The sequence below is a fragment of the Onychomys torridus genome, chromosome 5, assembly GCF_903995425.1.
Source record: "Onychomys torridus chromosome 5, mOncTor1.1, whole genome shotgun sequence".
In the NCBI taxonomy this organism is placed as follows: domain Eukaryota; kingdom Metazoa; phylum Chordata; class Mammalia; order Rodentia; family Cricetidae; genus Onychomys; species Onychomys torridus.
Window position 1 is genome coordinate 123,189,498 of NC_050447.1, and position 19,050 is coordinate 123,208,547.

General features: G+C 43.2%; 1 protein-coding gene across 3 annotated transcripts in view; it reads left to right on the top strand.

The window, feature by feature from the left end:
- Iars1 (isoleucyl-tRNA synthetase 1) overlaps positions 1–16,394 on the top strand; it is a 51,354-nt gene extending 34,960 nt beyond the window's left edge. For all 3 annotated transcript variants that reach the window (XM_036187389.1, XM_036187388.1, XM_036187390.1), the window contains 9 exons: positions 1,639–1,813; positions 2,284–2,396; positions 5,230–5,325; positions 6,181–6,357; positions 7,574–7,679; positions 12,017–12,142; positions 13,392–13,535; positions 14,322–14,474; positions 15,811–16,394. In XM_036187389.1, the coding sequence (XP_036043282.1) occupies positions 1,639–1,813; positions 2,284–2,396; positions 5,230–5,325; positions 6,181–6,357; positions 7,574–7,679; positions 12,017–12,142; positions 13,392–13,535; positions 14,322–14,474; positions 15,811–15,893 (1,173 nt within the window). In that variant the 3' untranslated portion in view covers positions 15,894–16,394. The remainder of the gene's footprint in view (positions 1–1,638; positions 1,814–2,283; positions 2,397–5,229; positions 5,326–6,180; positions 6,358–7,573; positions 7,680–12,016; positions 12,143–13,391; positions 13,536–14,321; positions 14,475–15,810) is intronic.
- The last annotated feature ends 2,656 nt before the right edge of the window (positions 16,395–19,050 follow it).

Sequence of the window (19,050 nt, forward strand, 5' to 3'; positions counted from 1 at the left end):
TCCATTTAAGCTGCCAGAACTCTGTGAGTGTCTCCTGTCTGTCAAGATGGGGTTGTTCCCTTAGCACAGCGTGGGATTGCAGGGGAAGGCAATCCTTTTGGCCCATTGTCTCAGTAGTCTAATGGGGTGGGTATGGATGAGACAGCAGTGGGTCTAAGTGCCTGTTTAAATCCCTTACAGTGTCACTGACCCTCTCAAAACCTGCAGTCTATGATGTTTGTAAAACAAATATGTTCCAAATTTAAAAATTCGTTACTGTTTCAAAACAAGTGTGTTTTTAGTTTTTCCCAGGTAATATTTTAAGTACATCATTACAGAAAATGTTAATTTCTGAATTTGATTTTTAATTACTTGAGAATTTTAGACAGACACTCAAAGCTAAAAAGTGAGAGATTATATTTCCTGATGTAATGCCTTATAGACACGCACATATTATTATACATACATATGATCCTGATCACCTTTTATATATGGGTGTGACTTTTGAGACATTGTCTTACTGTACACTGTAGCCCAGACAAGAGTGGTCCTCCTGCCTCAGCCTCCCATGTGCTGATGTAAGAATATACTTTATCGCACCTGGCCTTCGTCACCTTTTAATCCACCTAGATGTCAGTGTTCCTGTTGTTTGCCTTCCTTCCTACTTGCGGTCCATGTCTCCCACTGTATCATCACTGGTTCATGGGAATCTGTCACCAATACAGTGGGGTCATGAATTCTGTGATTTCGCAGCTCCTTGTTAAGTGATAGTTAAAGTTTACCCGAGAGATGGATTTCATTGCAAGTTTGCATTTCAAGTCCTCTCTCTTTCTTCCCTGCTCGTGTGTGTGTGTGTGTGTGTGTGTGTGTGTGTGTGTGTGTGTGTAAGAAAGAGACAGAGACAGGGTCTCACTGTGTAGACCAGAATGTCTTTGAACTCAGAGATCCACTGCCTCTGTGCCATGAGTGCTAAAATTAGAGACATGCACCGGCATCAGCCTTAGGATCCTCTTTTAGTGATGTTCCACTCACTTGATTGGTCTTTATAAGAAGCATTGTTTTTCTATTCCATTCCAGATGGTATTCTAAATATATTTGTAGAATTGTACTTACTGTCAGAATCATAAAACATTGCCATCTTCCTAAAAAGAGAGCCAATCTCTCTCATCATTTACCTGTTTGACCCTTACAATCTGATTGTTTGTTGGCAATCATGATTATATAATCTACCTGTGGATTCACCTCCTTTAGAAATTTCATATAAGTAGAAATATAAGTTCGTAATCTGCTGTGTCTGGCTTATATTGCTTAGCATAGTGTTTTCATAGTTCATTCACGTTGTAACACAGGATAGTACGTAATGCCTTCATGTTGGTAACTACTCCACTGTGTATATAAACCATACTTTATTTACCTAGTCACACCTGCTTTGTTTACTTCATGGTCTGAGGATTCAGTCCAGGGCCTTGTACATACCAAACACGAATTCTACACTGAGCCACATCTGAACCCCACCCATGCAACAATTGACTGACATTTGGGCTATGTCTGCTTTTTGTTTCTTGTGAATAGTATTGTTATGGATGTTCATCTACCTGTTTTATGTGATATAGATTTTTGTGTCTTACACTTTTGTTTTCCCTTTGGCACTTACTATAGGAATTAAATGTTCGAAAAGTTACGCTGTCTACTGATAAAAACAAGTATGGTATTCGACTAAGGGCTGAACCAGATCATATGGTCCTTGGGAAGCGTCTGAAGGGAGCCTTTAAAGCTGTGATGATGGCCATAAAGCAGCTGAGCAATGAGGAGCTGGAGCAGTTCCAGAAAAGCGGTGGGTGTCTGCCCATATGTCCTCAGCCCAAGGACTGCTTCTTACCTAGGTTCCTATTGGATGTTTCCACCTTTATCTTCATATCTTCATCCTATTCATAAGGATGACCGTTGTAAATTCTAGTAACCTTCCTAGACAGGTGCCTGGTATCCCAACCTGCTTTTGTAGCCTCTGGGTGCTGGTATCTTGTTAAAATCTGCCTTCTTTCCCTCTGGTTACACATACTTCTAGAGTCAGCCTTAATGGAGTGGCTACGGTTGGCTTTCCTAAAGGTGGTATATCACACAACAGCAGCAGTCCACACTTCTTTCTGCTTACACTAGACATTCATAGTGCCCAGGACTTCACACTGCTCCTCATTTCACTTACACTTGCTAGCCCACAGAACACCAGGGTCATCAGGGGAGAGCACAATATGCTCATAGCAGGCCATGGAAGAGGAGGGTTGATGGGGTCTGTTTTTCCCATAGGGAGTATTGTTGTGGAAGGCCATGAATTGCACGAAGAAGATCTTCGCCTCATGTACACCTTTGACCAGGCCACAGGAGGGACTGCACAGTTTGAAGCCCACTCTGACGCTCAGGTAGCTTTCTGTTCCCTAAAAGATTGTTCTGTATTTTTCTATTTATTGGTTTTTGAGACAAAGTTGTGTAGTCTCCCCAGGCCTTGAATTCACTGTGTTGGTGAGAATGTCCTAGAACTCTCACCTCCACATCTGGAGTACTGGGATTGTAGACTTGAGGCATTATGCCCAGCCTCCTAGAGTGTTCTTCACCAACAGATGTGAACACAAGGGCATATTTTACACGTGCCTCACCCACACGTCAGTTAATTCCTTTTAGATCTGCGCTCTTAAGCTTCTGTGTAGGTCTTTATCCTTTGTGCTTGTGTATCAGATGCTTAAGTGAACATTTTGCAATTTATACATGTGAATAATTGTCACAAGTTGGGTTGCACAAAACCAACCCTGTAAACGAGTCAGTCATGGGCACAAGAAAGTAATCCAGGTCTTGGTAGTCAGCTCAGTAACTTGCTAGGTGAAAGTAAGTTCAGCGAAGCTCGAGTCCCAGACGTGCACTGGATATGGAGATTGCTGGGGAATGTGCTGGAGGAGAATGTACAGAAGGTTGGAATCTATGATACTTTAGTCATGATGGAACAGAGTGACTCCAACCCTGTTACAGCAGAAAGAGTCTGTGGATCAGAGCTATTCCCAGGGCATGACACAGGCCAGGAACAGTAGAGGAACATCTCTGAAAGCCTCCCCAAGCCACCGTACAAGGTAGACACAAGGCAGGCTTAGAAGCATTAGAGGGGGAAGGTGCATTTGGTTACTTTTTTATTGCTATGGTTAAAAACTACCTGATCAGGGTCTTTATTTCAGCTTACAGTTTGAGGAGCTATAGTCCACCATGGTAGGAAGGTATGGCCGTAGAAATATCTTCCTACCACCACCTGGTCACACTGTATTCAGTCAAGAATCAGGAAGTTGAATGAATGCCAGTGTTCAGCTCATTTTTCCTTTTGTATTTATTTTCAATCATGTATACTGTGTGGGTATGTGCACATGAATGCAGGTGCTGTGGGGGCCAGAGTCGTCACCCCCCAAGAGCTAGAGTTTCAGGCAGTTGTGAGCCACCTCACATGGGTGCTGGGAATTGAACTCAGATTCTGCCAGATCGTGCTGATTTATCTTTGAGTCAGAGAAGAAACTTGCCTCATTTGTCAAAGGCATAGGAGGTACAGCTTGAAATGGATGAGAAGCTCATGTCAGTCACTGCAGCGTTACAACAGTCTACAACATACGAGCTGAGCCAAGAAACTCAGGAGCATCAGGAGACCACATTGTCTTAAGCAGGGTTGACATGGCAACAGCTAGAGTCACTAAAGAGACAAGCATCTGGGCATGTCTGTGAGGGATAGTCTAGATGAGGTTCATTGCAGTAGAAAGAGCCCCCCCCCCACTATGATCCTAGACTGACTAGAAAGGAGAAAGTGAGAACTGGAGACACAGCTAGGCAGATAAGAGTGCCTGCTCCTCTTGCAAAGGACCTGGGACCTGGGTTTGGTTCCAGAACCCACATCAGGGAGTTCACAACCACCCACCTGTCACTGATTCTAGGGGATCCGATGTCCTCTGGCCTTACCAGGCATCATCATACATGTGTTGGATGTAAGCTCATGTAGGCTCTCATACATACACATTAAGAAAGGTAATAAATCTTTTTAAAACGAGAGGTTATGCTGTCATTATTCTTACATCCCTAATCAACAACTTTCAGAATACCTGAGAGAAAGGTAAAGTTGGAAAAAACTTGTATTTAAACATTAGTTTAAACATAATCATATAAAGAAAATGCCGTGGTCCGTTTTAGGATTTCTGTCTTTCGTCATACTGACAAACTAAAGGACCAGAAAGCTGTAGGATGAGAGCATTGCTTGGATTGGCTGCATGAGTCCTTTGCTCCATGCTATGGTGTGGAAAGTTTGCTACTTCAGGACCATCATACCAGGGGCCATAGGTATTAGAAGAGTTGTGTTTATTAGGAGGACAAAAGACCATCTCTTCATGTGATAAAATGAAATTGGTCTGAGGATTCTTGGGGCTTTTCATGTGAGTAGCATCCCAAAAGAAAAGAACCTACATCCTTCTAAGAGCTGGAATGATAAGCTAATTTAACTTTGACTAAATGATGTTGGATTATAGACTTCACAGAATTTAATGGTTTGTTTTGGTTTTTTTTTCTGTTGTTTTGGGTTTTTTAGATTTATTTTCTGTATGTGAGCATTTTACCTACATGTATATATGTGTGCATGTGCACTCCTGCTGCCACAGAGGTCAGAGGAGAATGTTGGGATCCCCTGGAACTTGAGTTATGGAAGGTTGTTACCCTCAATGTGGGTGCTGAACCTGAGTCCTGATCAAGTGCTGAGCCATCTCTCCAGCCCCAGAATTTAGTTTCACTAAGCTTTTTAAAAGACTATCAGGCTGGAGAGGTGGCTCAGAGGTTAAGAGCACTGGCTGTTCTTCCAGAAGTCCCGAGTTCAATCCCCAGCAACCACATGGTGGCTCACAACCATCTGTAATGAGATCTGGTGCCCTCTTCTGGAATGTGGATAGAACACTGTATGTGTAATAAATAAATAAATCTTTAAAAAAAAAAAAAAGACTTTATCTTTTTAAAAATATTTATTTCTTCATCTTGCATGTATGGGTGTGTGGGTACAGGTGCCACAGCGTGTGTAGAAGTCAGAGGACAGCTTACAGGAATCAGTTCCATCCTTCTACCATGTTGGTTCTAGGGATCATACTTTGGGACACCGCCCTGCCTGCCACCAGCCCTAACTCGGTTTCACCAAGCTTGACAGAAATGACCTTATTTCATTGTCATGCACACTGTTCTTTCTGTATATAGGCTTTAGTCCTCTTAGATGTCACACCTGACCAGTCAATGGTGGATGAAGGCATGGCTCGGGAAGTCATCAATCGCATCCAGAAACTTCGCAAGAAGGTCAGTTTGTCTCTTTAGAAACAAGCTGTAATTTTGGGTTTGTGCTGGCTTCATTTTGGATGTTGGGGAAGACAGACAAAGCAGGCAATGTAAACCATAGTTATCAATTGATGATAATGATTCATTAATCCATAGTCCTTGTGATTGTACTCTGCAGGAAAGTCAGGCCCCACCCTTCTTCCCTACCTGCTCCCTGACTGGGTACCGCTCACTTTCTCTGTCCAAGGGCTTTTTTAGTCCATCCATCCTTCTTCAGTTCCCTTGGGCTTCCACAGAATTATCTTCCAGAAAATCCACTCTCTGGCTGTTACAGGGTAACCAGAGATGACAGTGAGTGTCCAAGGAAGGTAGACATCAGTATGGGAGAGCTGGGGGTTGAGGAGAGATTGCTGGGTTTGTACAGAAAGAGGTGATTTTTTTAAGATGCGAGGAAAGTGCAGAAACTTTGTACCTGGAGGGAAAGGCATCACTGAGCCCCTATTAGTCTGAGCTGGAGACAGAGCTGATTAGGAGGGCACCCATGGGTGCTCCTCCCTAAGCCAAGCCTCATGGAATGTGGTCCAGAGTCTGAGGAGGGCATTCCATCATTTTTGCATTGTGTCCTGGTTCAGAGCTTTGCAAGTAGGTTCCCAAGTCAGTCTTTTATTTCAGCACTCATGAGGGATGTAAGTACTCGGAAGAGACATAAGAAACGTGGGTAAAAGAACACAGAGCAGCAGATGCCAGTCTTACATATCACCTGAGGAGAATGGGCAGGGATGGCCTTCCTGACAGCTAAGCATACACTTGTTCTCATTCGATACTTTGGTGAACAAAATATGCTTCTCTTCTATGTTTTTCTGTATGCTATTTTAGTGCAATCTGGTTCCAACTGATGAAATAACCGTTTATTATAATGCAAAATCTGAAGGAAGATACCTGAATAATGTCATTGAAAGCCACACCGACTTCATATTTGCTACTATCAAAGCTCCCTTGAAACCATACCCAGTTCCTACATCAGATAATATCCTTATTCAGGAACAAACACAGGTGAGTTCTCAGTTGTGTGGAAATACTAGTGTTTCACATTGGATTTTATTTTATATTTGTATAGGTAAATCTCAATAATTCTTGCCCACTGTCTTACCTTTTCTGTTGCTGTGATAAAATACTCTAACAGAAACAACTTCTAGTTCAAATTGCAATCCACCATAGCGAGGAGGGGCTAGTAACAGAAGTGTGAGACAGCTGGCTGCTTTGTATCGATAGTCAGGAAGCAGAGAGCTTTGGCTTCTCGGGCTCAGGTAGCTTTCCGCCTCTGGATAGTACAGAAACCTTGTGCAGGGCGGGGGGGGGGGGGGGGGGGGGGGTGAGTCCTCCCACATGAACCCTATCAGGACAGTTCCCCAGTGTGCCCAGAGGGTGATTCCAGATCCTGTCAGGAATGAACCTGAGTCATCATGCCTGAAGTACTGTATACTGCTCTGGAAGTACTGGGTAGGATCTGAGAGGAAGGCTAGAGAGGAGGCTGGGAAGGAAGACAGCAGAAAGTGGCCCCATGGCAGTTCTCTTAGGGAAGGCAGCCAGGAAAATGGCTTTGCTGACCCATCTTGTCTCAACTGGAAGGGTAGGCACTGTGGATTCTGATAATTTTCATTAAAAAATAAGTGACCGTTGGCTTGAAAATAATTTAACTTGTTGGTAGTGGGTTATATATTTGATAGCATTTCCTGTTACAGAGTATACTTTTAAAAAACAATTTTATTTTGAGATTAATATAATTTATATTATTTCCCCCTTCCCTTTCCTCCTTCTAAGCCCTCCCATATCCCCTCCCTACTCTCTTTTCAAATTCATGGCCTCTTTACACATAGTACTTTTAGATGTTACTATGAAAATTTGGCGTCAAGACATGAAAAAATAGTGGCCCATAATTCAGAAACAGGTCATTTATTCGATCTTATTTTCCTTATTCATAAGTGTAGGAAAAATAAAGAGGGACTAAAAGTGTCATTGTCTTTTTGGGTGACACAAATACATTATTATTCCATTCTCTGTTTTACATATTGCTTACTTACTGAACTTCTAAAAATGAGCACATATCATTTTATAGTTAGAAAGCAGAATCTTTCAGAGAACAGGTGAGGAGATTGAGTCAGAGCTGCACTCTTGCCTGTGAAGAGTTTCTTACTGAGCAGTGGCCCTGTGTTGTTGCTGTGGGGCCCAGCACAGGCATGCTGCTGCTAATCATGTGTTCTCTGCTCAGTTAAAGGGGTCAGAACTGGAACTCACACTCACCAAAGGATCGTGTGTGCCTGGTCCTGCTTGTGCTTATATAAACCTTAACATTTGTGCAAACGGCACCGAGCAAGGTAAGTGCAAATGAGCCCTGTGCTGTGTGTGACTTAATTCACTTATGTACTCTTGAGCCTACGTCACACTATGTGGCTCAGTCTTGGACTCCCCATCCTCTTCCCTCTGCCTCCTGAGTGTTGGGATTACAAGTGTCTCCACCATTGTTTCTATTTTGTAGTTAATTCTATGGAAACTTTTAAGGCAGTCATAAGAGAATTGGTAAAATTAGATGGCCTTTTTGTTTTCTCACCCAAATGAGTCCTTTAGATAATGGATAAGGGACCTACTTGAACTTGTGAGTTGATGTCAGCTTGCTTTTCTGTGTCTGTCCTGCTGAGCCCACCTAACACCCTGAGTGTAAAAGCAAGCGTGAGATTCTTACCAGTAGAGGGAAGAGCAAGAACCTTGAAGCCAAGTGACAATACTGGACAGTTCCTCTGATTCTGGATTTGCCTCACATAGCCCAAACCTCTTGAGAAGTGCCTCAGCAAAGTTCTGCTTTCTCTGGTAGAATTATTAGACAGTGATCATTCTGTTCCACCCAAACACAGCAGGGAAGAAAATCCACAACTATCACTCTGTCAAACCCCACCCCCACCCCCATCGACCAGAGCGCAAAGCTAGGCATCCACCTTTGCCAGGTGCAGGTATTCAATCCCCACAGGTGTCATAGAGTAGCACAGACCCAGTTCCATCGCAGCTTGACAGTAGCAAGCCCCTCTGCCCAATGTTGTCCAGGGGGCTGGAACAAAGCAGGCGATCCCCTCATGAGTAAATGGTAGTAATGAGGGGCAGATACCACAGCAATATCAGCCTGGAACCCATTTTGAGCAATAACACGGCATTTTGTTTCCGATCAGGGAGGTGTTGGTGGGAGCCTAGCAGAGAGTAAGGACTCCTTCCCTTACTACCCTCGGCTAGAAGTCCTGCCCTTGATGTCATATAGGCAGATAGAGGACGATGCCTTAGCCATTCCCACTTGGAGGCAACTAAGCAGTGCTGCCTTTCCCTGTCAGTGTGATACCAAAGTCAGCTAAAATAGATAATGGTGATACCTAGAAGGACTGTGTCGGGGGTAGGAAGGTGGTTCTGTTGGTAAGAGTATTTTTTCTGTAAGCTTGAGGACCAGAGTTGTAATCCCCAGCAAACATGTGAAAAAGAAATGGGGAAGGGCGTAGCTACATATGCATGTAAGCTCAGCAGTGGGATCGAAAAGACAGGTAGATCTCAGGAGCTTACCGTCCAGACAGCCAAGCCAAGACATCGAGTTTCAAATTCAGTGAGAGACCCTAGCCCAAAGAAATAAAGCAGAAGGTAGCAAAGTCACCCCACATCCTCTTTAGCTCCTGCTTGCACCATGGACATACATGATATAGACAGACCACACCCCGGGGCATCTAAAGCTGAGTGGAAATATATCATTAATAGCCACAAATACAGAGTATCTTGAAAACAAAACCATAGAAATAACGTATTTCTCAAGGTTCTGGAGAAGGGAAAATGTGAGGTAAAAGCTCCAGCAGTTATGGTGTATGGTAAGGGCCCATTTCCTGGTACATAGATTATATCTTGCTGTGTCTTTGTGGTGTAAAGGTGGATGCGTATTTTATAGCAGCATTCATCTGTTCATAAAGGCTCTAACCTCATTCCTTAATGATGTTTCAGAAACCTCGCTTCCTAATACCACTTTTGGAGCTAGAATTTCTACACAGAAATTGGGGAGGGATGAAAGTGATGGTTAATACTCAGATCATGGCACTTAGCTTCTCAAATCTCTAAGTTTGGGTGTTTGGCAACTGTGTATCTTTTCCTGGGGAGATCTAGCTACCTCAGAGAATGAACCAATGACAGACCAAAGAAACTATTTCATCCGAGTCTAACTTAGTGAACCAGGGAGATGAGCGGGATTACGTAAGGGAGTAAGGAGTTACTCCACGTTCAGCAGCATGGATGACCCAGAGGCAGCCGCTGTCAGCTGTCAACAAAAAGGCCACCCCAGCATTCATGAGGAAAGTTACATCCCAGAAGCTAGTGGGAGAGTTGCTTCTCTACAGCAGTTGTTACTGTTTATAAACTTAAAGGAGGGTGGCTTATGAGTCCTGAAAATTTCAGGACTACCTGGACTTGTGAATTGTTTTCTTCCTGAGACTTAGAAATTTTGTTTACTTTCTGAGTCTTAACAAAGAGCCTTTCTACAGGATGGAATGTTTCATTGCGATAGCAGCTGTCATACAAAAGTAATCCCATGTGTTAGATTTTTCAGCCTTTGTCTTTGTATATTTTCAATCCTAGCTTCTTTCACATCTCTTTAGGATTCCAGTGACAGTGCAGGTCAATATTGACATACATGAAGTGATGGGCACTGCCCTTCCACTTGAACATTTGTCTTAGGTTGAACCTAAGACCTTCTGTGACCTAGTAGAGGCGACATAAACTTCAGTGCTTGTTCTTGTCGTCGTCGTTGTTGAGACAGTTAAATAAGTAAGCTTTTAAAAATTAACTGTGGTCAGTGGTGGCGCACACCTTTAATCCCAGCACTCGGGAGGCAGAGGCAGGCGGATCTCTGTGAGTTCGAGGCCCTGGTCTACTGAGTCAGATCCAGGAAAGGCACAAAGCTACACAGAGAAACCATGTCTTGAAAAACCAAACCAAACCAAAACAAACAAACAAAAAAAGAACACACAAAATTAATTAATTAATTAATTAATTGTACAATACCATCAGGAGGTACAAAAATACATACATGGCATTATATCTAGACACATGTAAGTGTAGACAGAAGCAGACATTGTAGCTTGTTTTCTAAAATGCTAGCCATATTTTCTATCAGGAGAGATAGCTCAGTCTGTAAAATGCTGAGCCTTGCCGGGCAGTGGTGGCGCACTCCTTTAATCCCAGCACTCGGGAGGCAGAGCCAGGTGGATCTCCATGAGTTCAAGGCCAGCCTGGGCTACCAAGTGAGTTCCAGGGAAGGCACAAAGCTACACAGAGAAACCCTGTCTTGAAAAACCAATAAATAAATGAATGAATAAATAAATAAATAAATAAATAAATAAATAAATAAATAAAGTGCTGAGCCTGAATTATTAGATCTTTAAAGCCCAGGTGTGGTGACACTTATGATCCCAGTGTGCAGGGAAGGCTGATCCCTGGAGCTTACTGGCTGGCCAGTGTGGTCTAGGTTGTGAGTTCCGGGCCAGTGAGAAACCCTGTCTTCTTTTTTTTTTTTTTTCTTTTTTAAGTGGATTGTATCTAAGGAACAGCACATGGGGTTGTCATGACCTCTGGCCTCCACACGAGTATAAACACACACACACACACACACACACACACACACACACACACACAATGTTTCTAACAGGGAACAAATTAAGGTCACCTGCTTGGGTAGCCAGAGTTCTCTACTATATTAGTGTTTGTAAGGAAAGTCTTAACACCTTTTATTTGGGCAAATCATTTTAAAGTCTTGATACTTAAAACAGCTTATAAAAGAGAAAATGGGCCATTGAACTTTACTAGAAATGAAAGGCTTTGCATTGTTTTTAAAAATTTACTCTGTCCTAGAAGGATGAAAACAAGCTACAGACTGGGAAGTCTTGACAGTAACACCAAACTCAGGAGAGATGAGATCGTTAAACAGGAAAGATGCAGTCTGACCTGGGGAGAGATGAGGTAGCTAAACAGTAGAGACGCAGTTGGGTAGGAACTCACAGACAGTAAACTCAATAGTAAACACACAATCCAATTGGGAAATAGGGTAATATATTCAGGATGCTATACAAATTATAGAAATAAACATGAAAATATTTAATTATCTGTAGCCACTAGGGAACTGAACATTAAAAAGCACGTCTAGCAGCATAATGGTTTTTATTTGTGAGTTCATTATAATAAGGTGATTTTTTTTAAAACTACAATGAGGTAATACACACACTTGATATTAACTAAAATTAATGCTTATAAGAATGCATAAAAACCTAGGTCTTGAGTCAGTGTAGTCATATGTATAATTGAGTCTAATTGTAGGATGTCAGCATCATGGGCCACTTGAGGATAGCTTTTTTAGGATAGTGATTAGTATTTTAACCACTCTGTATTTTGGGATTTACAGAAGGCACAAAGTGTAAGATGAGGGTTATAAATACAAAAGTTTGAATCATGAAAAGGATGAGGACAGACCCCCTGGTGTTTTTATTTCTTGACCCAATTAAGATTGCCAGGCCCCTTCTAAGCAGGAATGTGGTGTTTCTTGTAAAAGGGCTTGAACTCCCTTTGCATCTCTGCACTTTGCTTCCAATTTTAACATTTTAAGTTTTGCTCTACTAAATGAGATCTTACTTTTGTGGCTTTCCAGGTGGAGTATTGCTTCTGGAGAATCCAAAAGGTGATAATAAGTTGAACCTTGTAAAGCTGAAGAGTGTTGTTTCCAGCATATTTGGGGTTAAAAATGCAAAGCTGTCAGTCTTCCATGGTGGAACAGGTATGTGGAGAGGGGAGGACATCTTGTCGTTGGCTTGAGGGGGATTGGTTCAGGTCTTCCTTTGGCGTCAGCCATGCATCAGAGCCGTCGGGTTTTCCTCACTCTGAGGCAGCAGAGGTTCCTCAGCAGTGTCTGCTGCCATGTCTCTACTGTGTCCCTCTCTTTGGTATGGCTGAAACCCTGGACTTACAGGAAGTTCTCGTCCTCCCCTGTCCCTGTTAGCCTGAGTCAGATCAGGACCTGCCCTCTCTGCTGAGTTGTGAGTTCATCAGACAGTTCTTGGGCCTTACTGAATCCAGACCTGGAATCCACTCTTAAAGAATACAGTTCAGGTCGGGGAGGTCGCTCATCGAATAAAGCTCTTGTGTGATGAACTGGGTTCCAGTCTCCAGCCTCCATCTAGAAAGCTGCTTTAGCAGTGTGCCTGAGGCAGTAGGATCCTGGGTTCTCAGCTTAGCCCAACTAGTGAGCTCCCTGTCTCAGAGAATAAAGTGGGGGCCAGTGCGGTTACTCAGTGGGTAAAGGTGCTTGGGTTTTTAACAATAAACAAAGTGAAAAGCCATCAAGGGAGACTCCTAATGTTAGCCTCCGAGCTCCACACGTTCACACACAGCAACTCACATCTTTACACAAGCACATATACCACACATACACGCAAATTATTAAAACTTCTTTGCTGACCATAATTATCATTTTCAAATACAGTTTTTCATGGTAAATTGTGAGATCCTCATAGGATGAGAATTTTCAGAAGAGCTGTAATATATAAGAAAAATACCGAAAGGGAGAAAACAATATATGTTGATGTTTTGGGGTTAGGGGTTTAGTGCAGTGCTATAGCATTTACCTGGCAAGCACAAGGTCATGAGTTTTGTCCCCAGCAGCATCCTACTCCTGCCCCACCCCCAGCACACGCACAGAAACTCAGTGACAAATACTCTACTCTTTGGTTTTGCAGCACTCAGATTACTCACTTGTAAGGCTTATTTGCAGGGCTAGAGGTATAGGGCTCAGTAGTAGAGTGTGCCAAGCATGCATAAGGCCCTGGGTTCAATCCTAGCCACCCCAAAAACAGTTTCCTAGTCTCTGGTTATCATTAAAGCCTGGCATTGTAGAAAAAGCAACGTCCTTTGACGAACAAATTAAATAGAAAGCAAGCATCACTGTCTGAGGATGGATAATAGTGAAGTTAGAAGTGAGTACTAGTGAGTTAGGAAAAGGTAAGTGACTTCAGAATTGTTATTTTTAGAAATACAGACCCAAACTGACTTGCTGAGTCTGAGTGGGAAGACACTCTGTGTGACTGCAGGAACAACCCCCTCTCCAGTCAACAGCCCCGGCGCTCTTCTGTGTCAGTATATCAACCTGCAGCTCCTAAATGCAGAGCCACAAGGTATGTGCATCCTCAGCACTCAGCCTGTGGAGTGCTGGACATTAAAGCTCCTTTCCAGGTTCAAATCTCTGACTTGGGTGTAATTTTCCACTCCACTTCAACACATGGATACCAGCCAGGCTTGGTATTGCACACCCACCTGTAATCCCAGCACTCAGGAGCTGAGGCAGAAAGATTACAAGTCCAAGGGCAGCCTGGGCTATGTTGTGAGACCCTACCTCCCCATATCAATAAACAAAGTCTCAATTCCCATACTTCTTCATGGAATACAATAGTTTTGTTTTTGTTGGTTTGGTTTTTGCAGTATGTTCATATAGAAAGACCATCATCCTTCTGGCAGTCAGGAATCAAAAAGACCCCATAGGTAAAATTACATCTGCATGGAACTGGGTTGTCTCCATGCCTGAACTATTGATGTTGCAGTGTGATCTTATGTTTGTTTTCCTGAGTCTGTCCTGAGAACGCCTCCAGCCCCAGTCCACAGGCTTCATTGCTGCTTTTCCCCTAACATCTCAGGATCGTCACTGTGCACATTTTTGCTGGAATCCTCATCTCTTCACTTGACTGTGCACTGAAAATCAGTTCCCCAGTGGCTGGCCTTCATATGTCAGTTTCTCTCATTCCTCCTCTTCCTCGCCTCTCTGAACTGTTGAAGGTTACTTGTGCACAGCCTGTGCCTCCAGCTTAAACTCCTGGACCCACTTCAAAGCCCTCCCGTCTCTGGTTGCCACCACTGTGGGAACACAAGTTCTCCAGAATTGACCTGCTTTCTTCCTTCTCCTCCAGAGTGTTTAACGGGAACTGTGGGCACTCTCCTGCTCGAAAACCCACTTGGACAGAATGGACTGAGCCACCAGGGCCTTGTGTATGAGGCCGCCAAGGTGTTTGGACTTCGGAGCAGGAGGCTAAAGCTGTTCCTGAATGAGACACAAACGCAGGGTGAGGCAGCTGTCCCCAAGGCTTTTCCTCCTGGGCGCCAGTAATGTTCATGTTTTGTCTGTGAAAATTAGCTGTGTGTGTATATTTGTCCTGTTTTGTTTATTTTTGCACATTAACCAGAAATTAGCCATAATTTAACTAAAAATAATTACAACTTAAGTGAGGGGTAACTGAGTGGTAGAACACTTCCTTAGCATGTGCAAGACTTGAGTTAAATCCCCCGTCCCATGTTATTTAAATTAAGAGGGGAGAAAAAAATAGCTCATGTCTTTGACAATAACCTAAAAATGCATACTTGTAGGTAAATTACTGTATTTCTTGACCTGAAATATAAAAGCAGTTACTTCAGGAATTGAACTGATGGGAACTAACTGACACTCCAGTCAGTCTCGACCCTTCTCAGTTTACCAGGCATACTGTGTGCATCTCCTCACTGGGCCACATAACAGTAAAGATCTGCAACGTCTTTCTCAAGGTGTTGAGACACCACAGACACCTCTCCACTGCCCAGAATCTCGCCCTTAGCATGTTCCTGTGTCCTTGTTCTGAATGTTTTGGCTGGTCTGTCTTTCTTACCCTTGCAAGACGTCCAAAATTCAGGCGCTAGCTTCTTTCAGGATTTTCCTTTGTCTGGGACGTTCTGCAGTCCGACTGAGATGTGCCTGAGTTTATAGATTTCTACAATTCTAAAATTGTGTTCATTATTATGTGTTGTGGGAGGGCACACATGCCACCAACCCCACTTCTGATACAAACACAGCCTCGGGCATTTTCGCAGACTAACTGAAAGGCACTATACTCACAAATTAGAGCTAACCAGAGAAAGAGATGTGAAGGGCAGAAGGGGGGTGGGAGGGGCTGGCTAAAGAGGAACATCAAGTCATCCTTTCCTCATGGAGGAACAGCCAATGTTACCTCCCCCAATCCCTAGGAGTTTGACAAGGCAGTATCACCACCCAGGGAAGCTTGGTGGAACTTGGTGTCCAGAGTTTTGCTGAGGTTTAATATGTGGACAGAGTTACTTCATTGCCTGCATGGCTGGTCTTAGTCTCACAAGTTACCAACCAGTTCATACACTTGACAGCTAAGTCCCAGGTGTGACCATCCGCCCTGAATCCTCTTGCTGATAAGCTAATATGTAATCAGAGCCCCATTGTACGCAACAAAGATACCCATGTCGGGAAATGCCATCGGTTTAGCAGACCCTAAAGGTCTGACTTAGAGCAAGGACAGAGTTGAGAATGGCCTTAGGATGGGGCCAAGGATAGACAGCTAACAGTGTTTTAGATGTTCACTCACAACAGAGTATTGACTTTTTGAAAAATTTCTCTTCTAGAAATTACAGAAGATATCCCAATGAAGACTTTGAATATGAAGACCGTGTATGTTTCTGTCCTGCCAACAACTGCAGATGGCTAATAGTTACCAGTGTGGCCTCAGTCAGCCCTGCCCTGCCCTGACTTCTGCCCATCTCCTTACACACACACACACACACACACACACACACACACACACACACACACACACGGGCTCAGTGAAGGTGTTTCCTTTGGGCACATGTATAACATGCTGCTTTGAACCCACAGTTCAAATGGGGTTGGCTGACTTGAGACCTCACATAATGTTCACATTTAACCTTAAACACCTATGCAGTCACGTTAGGGGAGGGTCCTACTGTTACCTCAGTACCACAGAGCTTATTTCTATACTTGAGTTCTTCAGTGCAGAAAGTAGGAGTGGTTTAAGTGGCATAATACACATGTATACATGTGTACATGTATATCGTTTTATGGCCTTGTAAAACTGATTTGAGACCTTGTGAAGAAATGGACATGTTATATATTTCTGCTACCTAGATTTTCCTGGGTGATTTGATGAGATATTTTAAGTTTGATTAAATCAAAACTGTAAACACTCTCAGATACTGTATTGGAAGTAATTTATTCTCCCATAGTTTAATGAAACTTGAAAAGTGTCATCTACCCCCATTTGACAGAATTTCTCTGTCCAGGAACTCACTGTAGACCAGGCTGGCCTGGAACTCACAGAGATCTATCTGCCTGCTTCTGCCTCCCAAGTGCTAGGATTAAAGAGGTGAGCCACCACCACCTGGCTAAGGACACATTCCTTTTTAAACTGGAAAAGAGTAGCTTTGTACTGCCCATTACACCAAAGGACAAAAACATTGACACCAGAGGTTACATTTAAAAGTGTCTCGCTCTAGGCCAGCTAGCTAAGACTGATAATTTGAGTTTGATCCCTAGGACCTACATGGTGGAAAGAGAGAACTGGCCCCTACAAGTTGCCTGTGGCCATCACATACACATCATGACACACACAATTTGTGTGAGTGTGTGTGTGTGTGTGTGTGTGTGTGTGTGTGTGTGTGTGTGGTGTGTTTGAGGCTTGCTCTGAAAAACCTGCAATTTAAAGTGCCACCAATATCTTATGGGAAGCCCCAGGCCTTGATTCTCCTACAGAAAGCTAACTTTAATGGTGTGGGGACTGTGGTAGCATATACCTTTAACTCTGCACTCAGATATCTGTAAGTTCAAGGCCAGTCGGGAGGTTCTAGTAACCCTGGTGAGCACAAAACCAAAGCAACTTGAAATAGACTAGACAGTTGTTGGGTTTGGCCCTGTGGCTCTTCCCCACGCCAAGTACGGTACAGCTTCCCTCCCAGCAAGGAGAGAATGGTGGGCTGTGTCCAGTGTTCTGGCTTTTAGTGGAGTTGCCTGAGGGACCAGTTTCTGTCTACTTGGCTGAGGACCCTGCTTTGGAACAGTGTTTGAACAAACAAAGCTAAAGCCGGCGGGAACAGCACAGTTGCCCGCTTTCCTACAAGTCCTGGGTTGTTAGGTGGAACTACACAGCCTCCACAGCAGCAAAAAGAAATCTGAGAAAAGCTTTCCTATCAGAGAAGACCTTTCTGGGAAAGCAGGAAAGCTGAACTGCTTCTGCAGGTGGGCTGCCGAGTCAGGAGCACTGTCTGGGGCAGAACAGAGAAAAAGGAAAACAGGAGGAAAGCTTCCTTCCTTCCTTCCTTCCTTCCTTCCTTCCTTCCTTCCTTCCTTTCTTTCTTTTTTTTTTTTTTATCAGAAAGCATCTTTATGAGGAAAGCTTTGTTTCAGCCGTGATTGCTTCTGGCATAAACTGTCTGTAAGGGCAAGGACAAACAAACGCAACCCACTAGGGACTGGGTCAGGTGAAGGGCCTGATGAAGCAGAACACCTGTCCTGATGCTAGCTTAGGGAACAAACCCTCCCTTGTTAGAAAAACAGTCTGTATGCAAACCACACAGAAAATAGAGACGGACTAAAGCCCCTACCTTCAGAAGCAGAAAAGCTGGCACTGTGGCATTGGGAAACTGTTTCTGGGGCAGAGGGGATAAACAGACCAAATTGGGAACTGTCGAACTGGAGAAGGGACAGATTCCTCCCAGAAAGCTGCTAGAATTTGAGGCAGATTCAGGGGGTGGGGGAGCCCCTATCTCCAAAGGAAGCTAGCAGAGGAGCAGAGCTGCCTGAGATATCTGAAGCTCTGCAGTGGGGGGGGGGGGGGGGACAAGCAAAATGAGATAAAGATCTATCAGTGGGAGAAAGTCAATGAAGAAGCTATGGAAAAGCTCCTGTTGTAAATACTTTTGTTTTTCACTGACTGGCAAAGGCAAACACAAGCCCCAAGGGAAGTTGGTAAAAGAAATGCCCACCTCAAAACATGCTAACGAAGCAGGTGCGGTTCTGATCAGGTCCAATAAAGAGACATCTGTTGAAGCCAGCGCAGAACAGAAATCTCTCAATGTCCCGTAATTGAAAACATAAAATGCTTGGTTCAAACCTCCCGGGCAAAAACTTTGAAAGTTAAGTCCAGTGAAAGAAAACGGGAAGTTGACTCCCAGACCCAAAAAGAACTATGGGAAATGGAGTCCATTAGCTATCGGAATGGCGAGCTGATGGAGAAATGCATTCTGGGAAATGTAGTTTTTCAGCTAATGATGGCGACACTGTACAAAAACTTTTCAGCTCATACTGAAGTTTCTTCTAAAGCAATGCTAGAAAGTTTAATCTTACCTCTTAAACTCAGATCAGACAAAAAGCTACCTATAAGAGCAAACAAGCCACTTTAAAATCCTTAAAACAAGGGAAAGCAGTTTATACTCTGAATGTTGTTTTAGATATGAAGAAACTTACGGGAGATTAAAAAAGTTCTATACCTCTTGAATAAACAGCCTGTAATGATTGATTCCTTTGCAAATCTAATAAGGAGACAAGGAAACAGACATTCAAAAAGGAATGACAGATGGGAAACAAACCAGAAAATCTAGCTATCTTAGCAAATAGAATTGCTTCATACTTGAAAGTTCCTTATTAAAAAAAAAATCAATGCTAAATATCACAACTGCTAATAATAACATCAGGTGTTAAAGCTAATAAAGTGAAATGATGAAAATGCTTTTTCTCAGAGTAAGCTAATGAAGGATATGTTTTATGAAAGAACATCTATGTTCTTGACTCCTTTAAATAGTAGCAGTTTTGGTGAAAATATTGAACTAATAAAAATCTATCAGAAACATCAG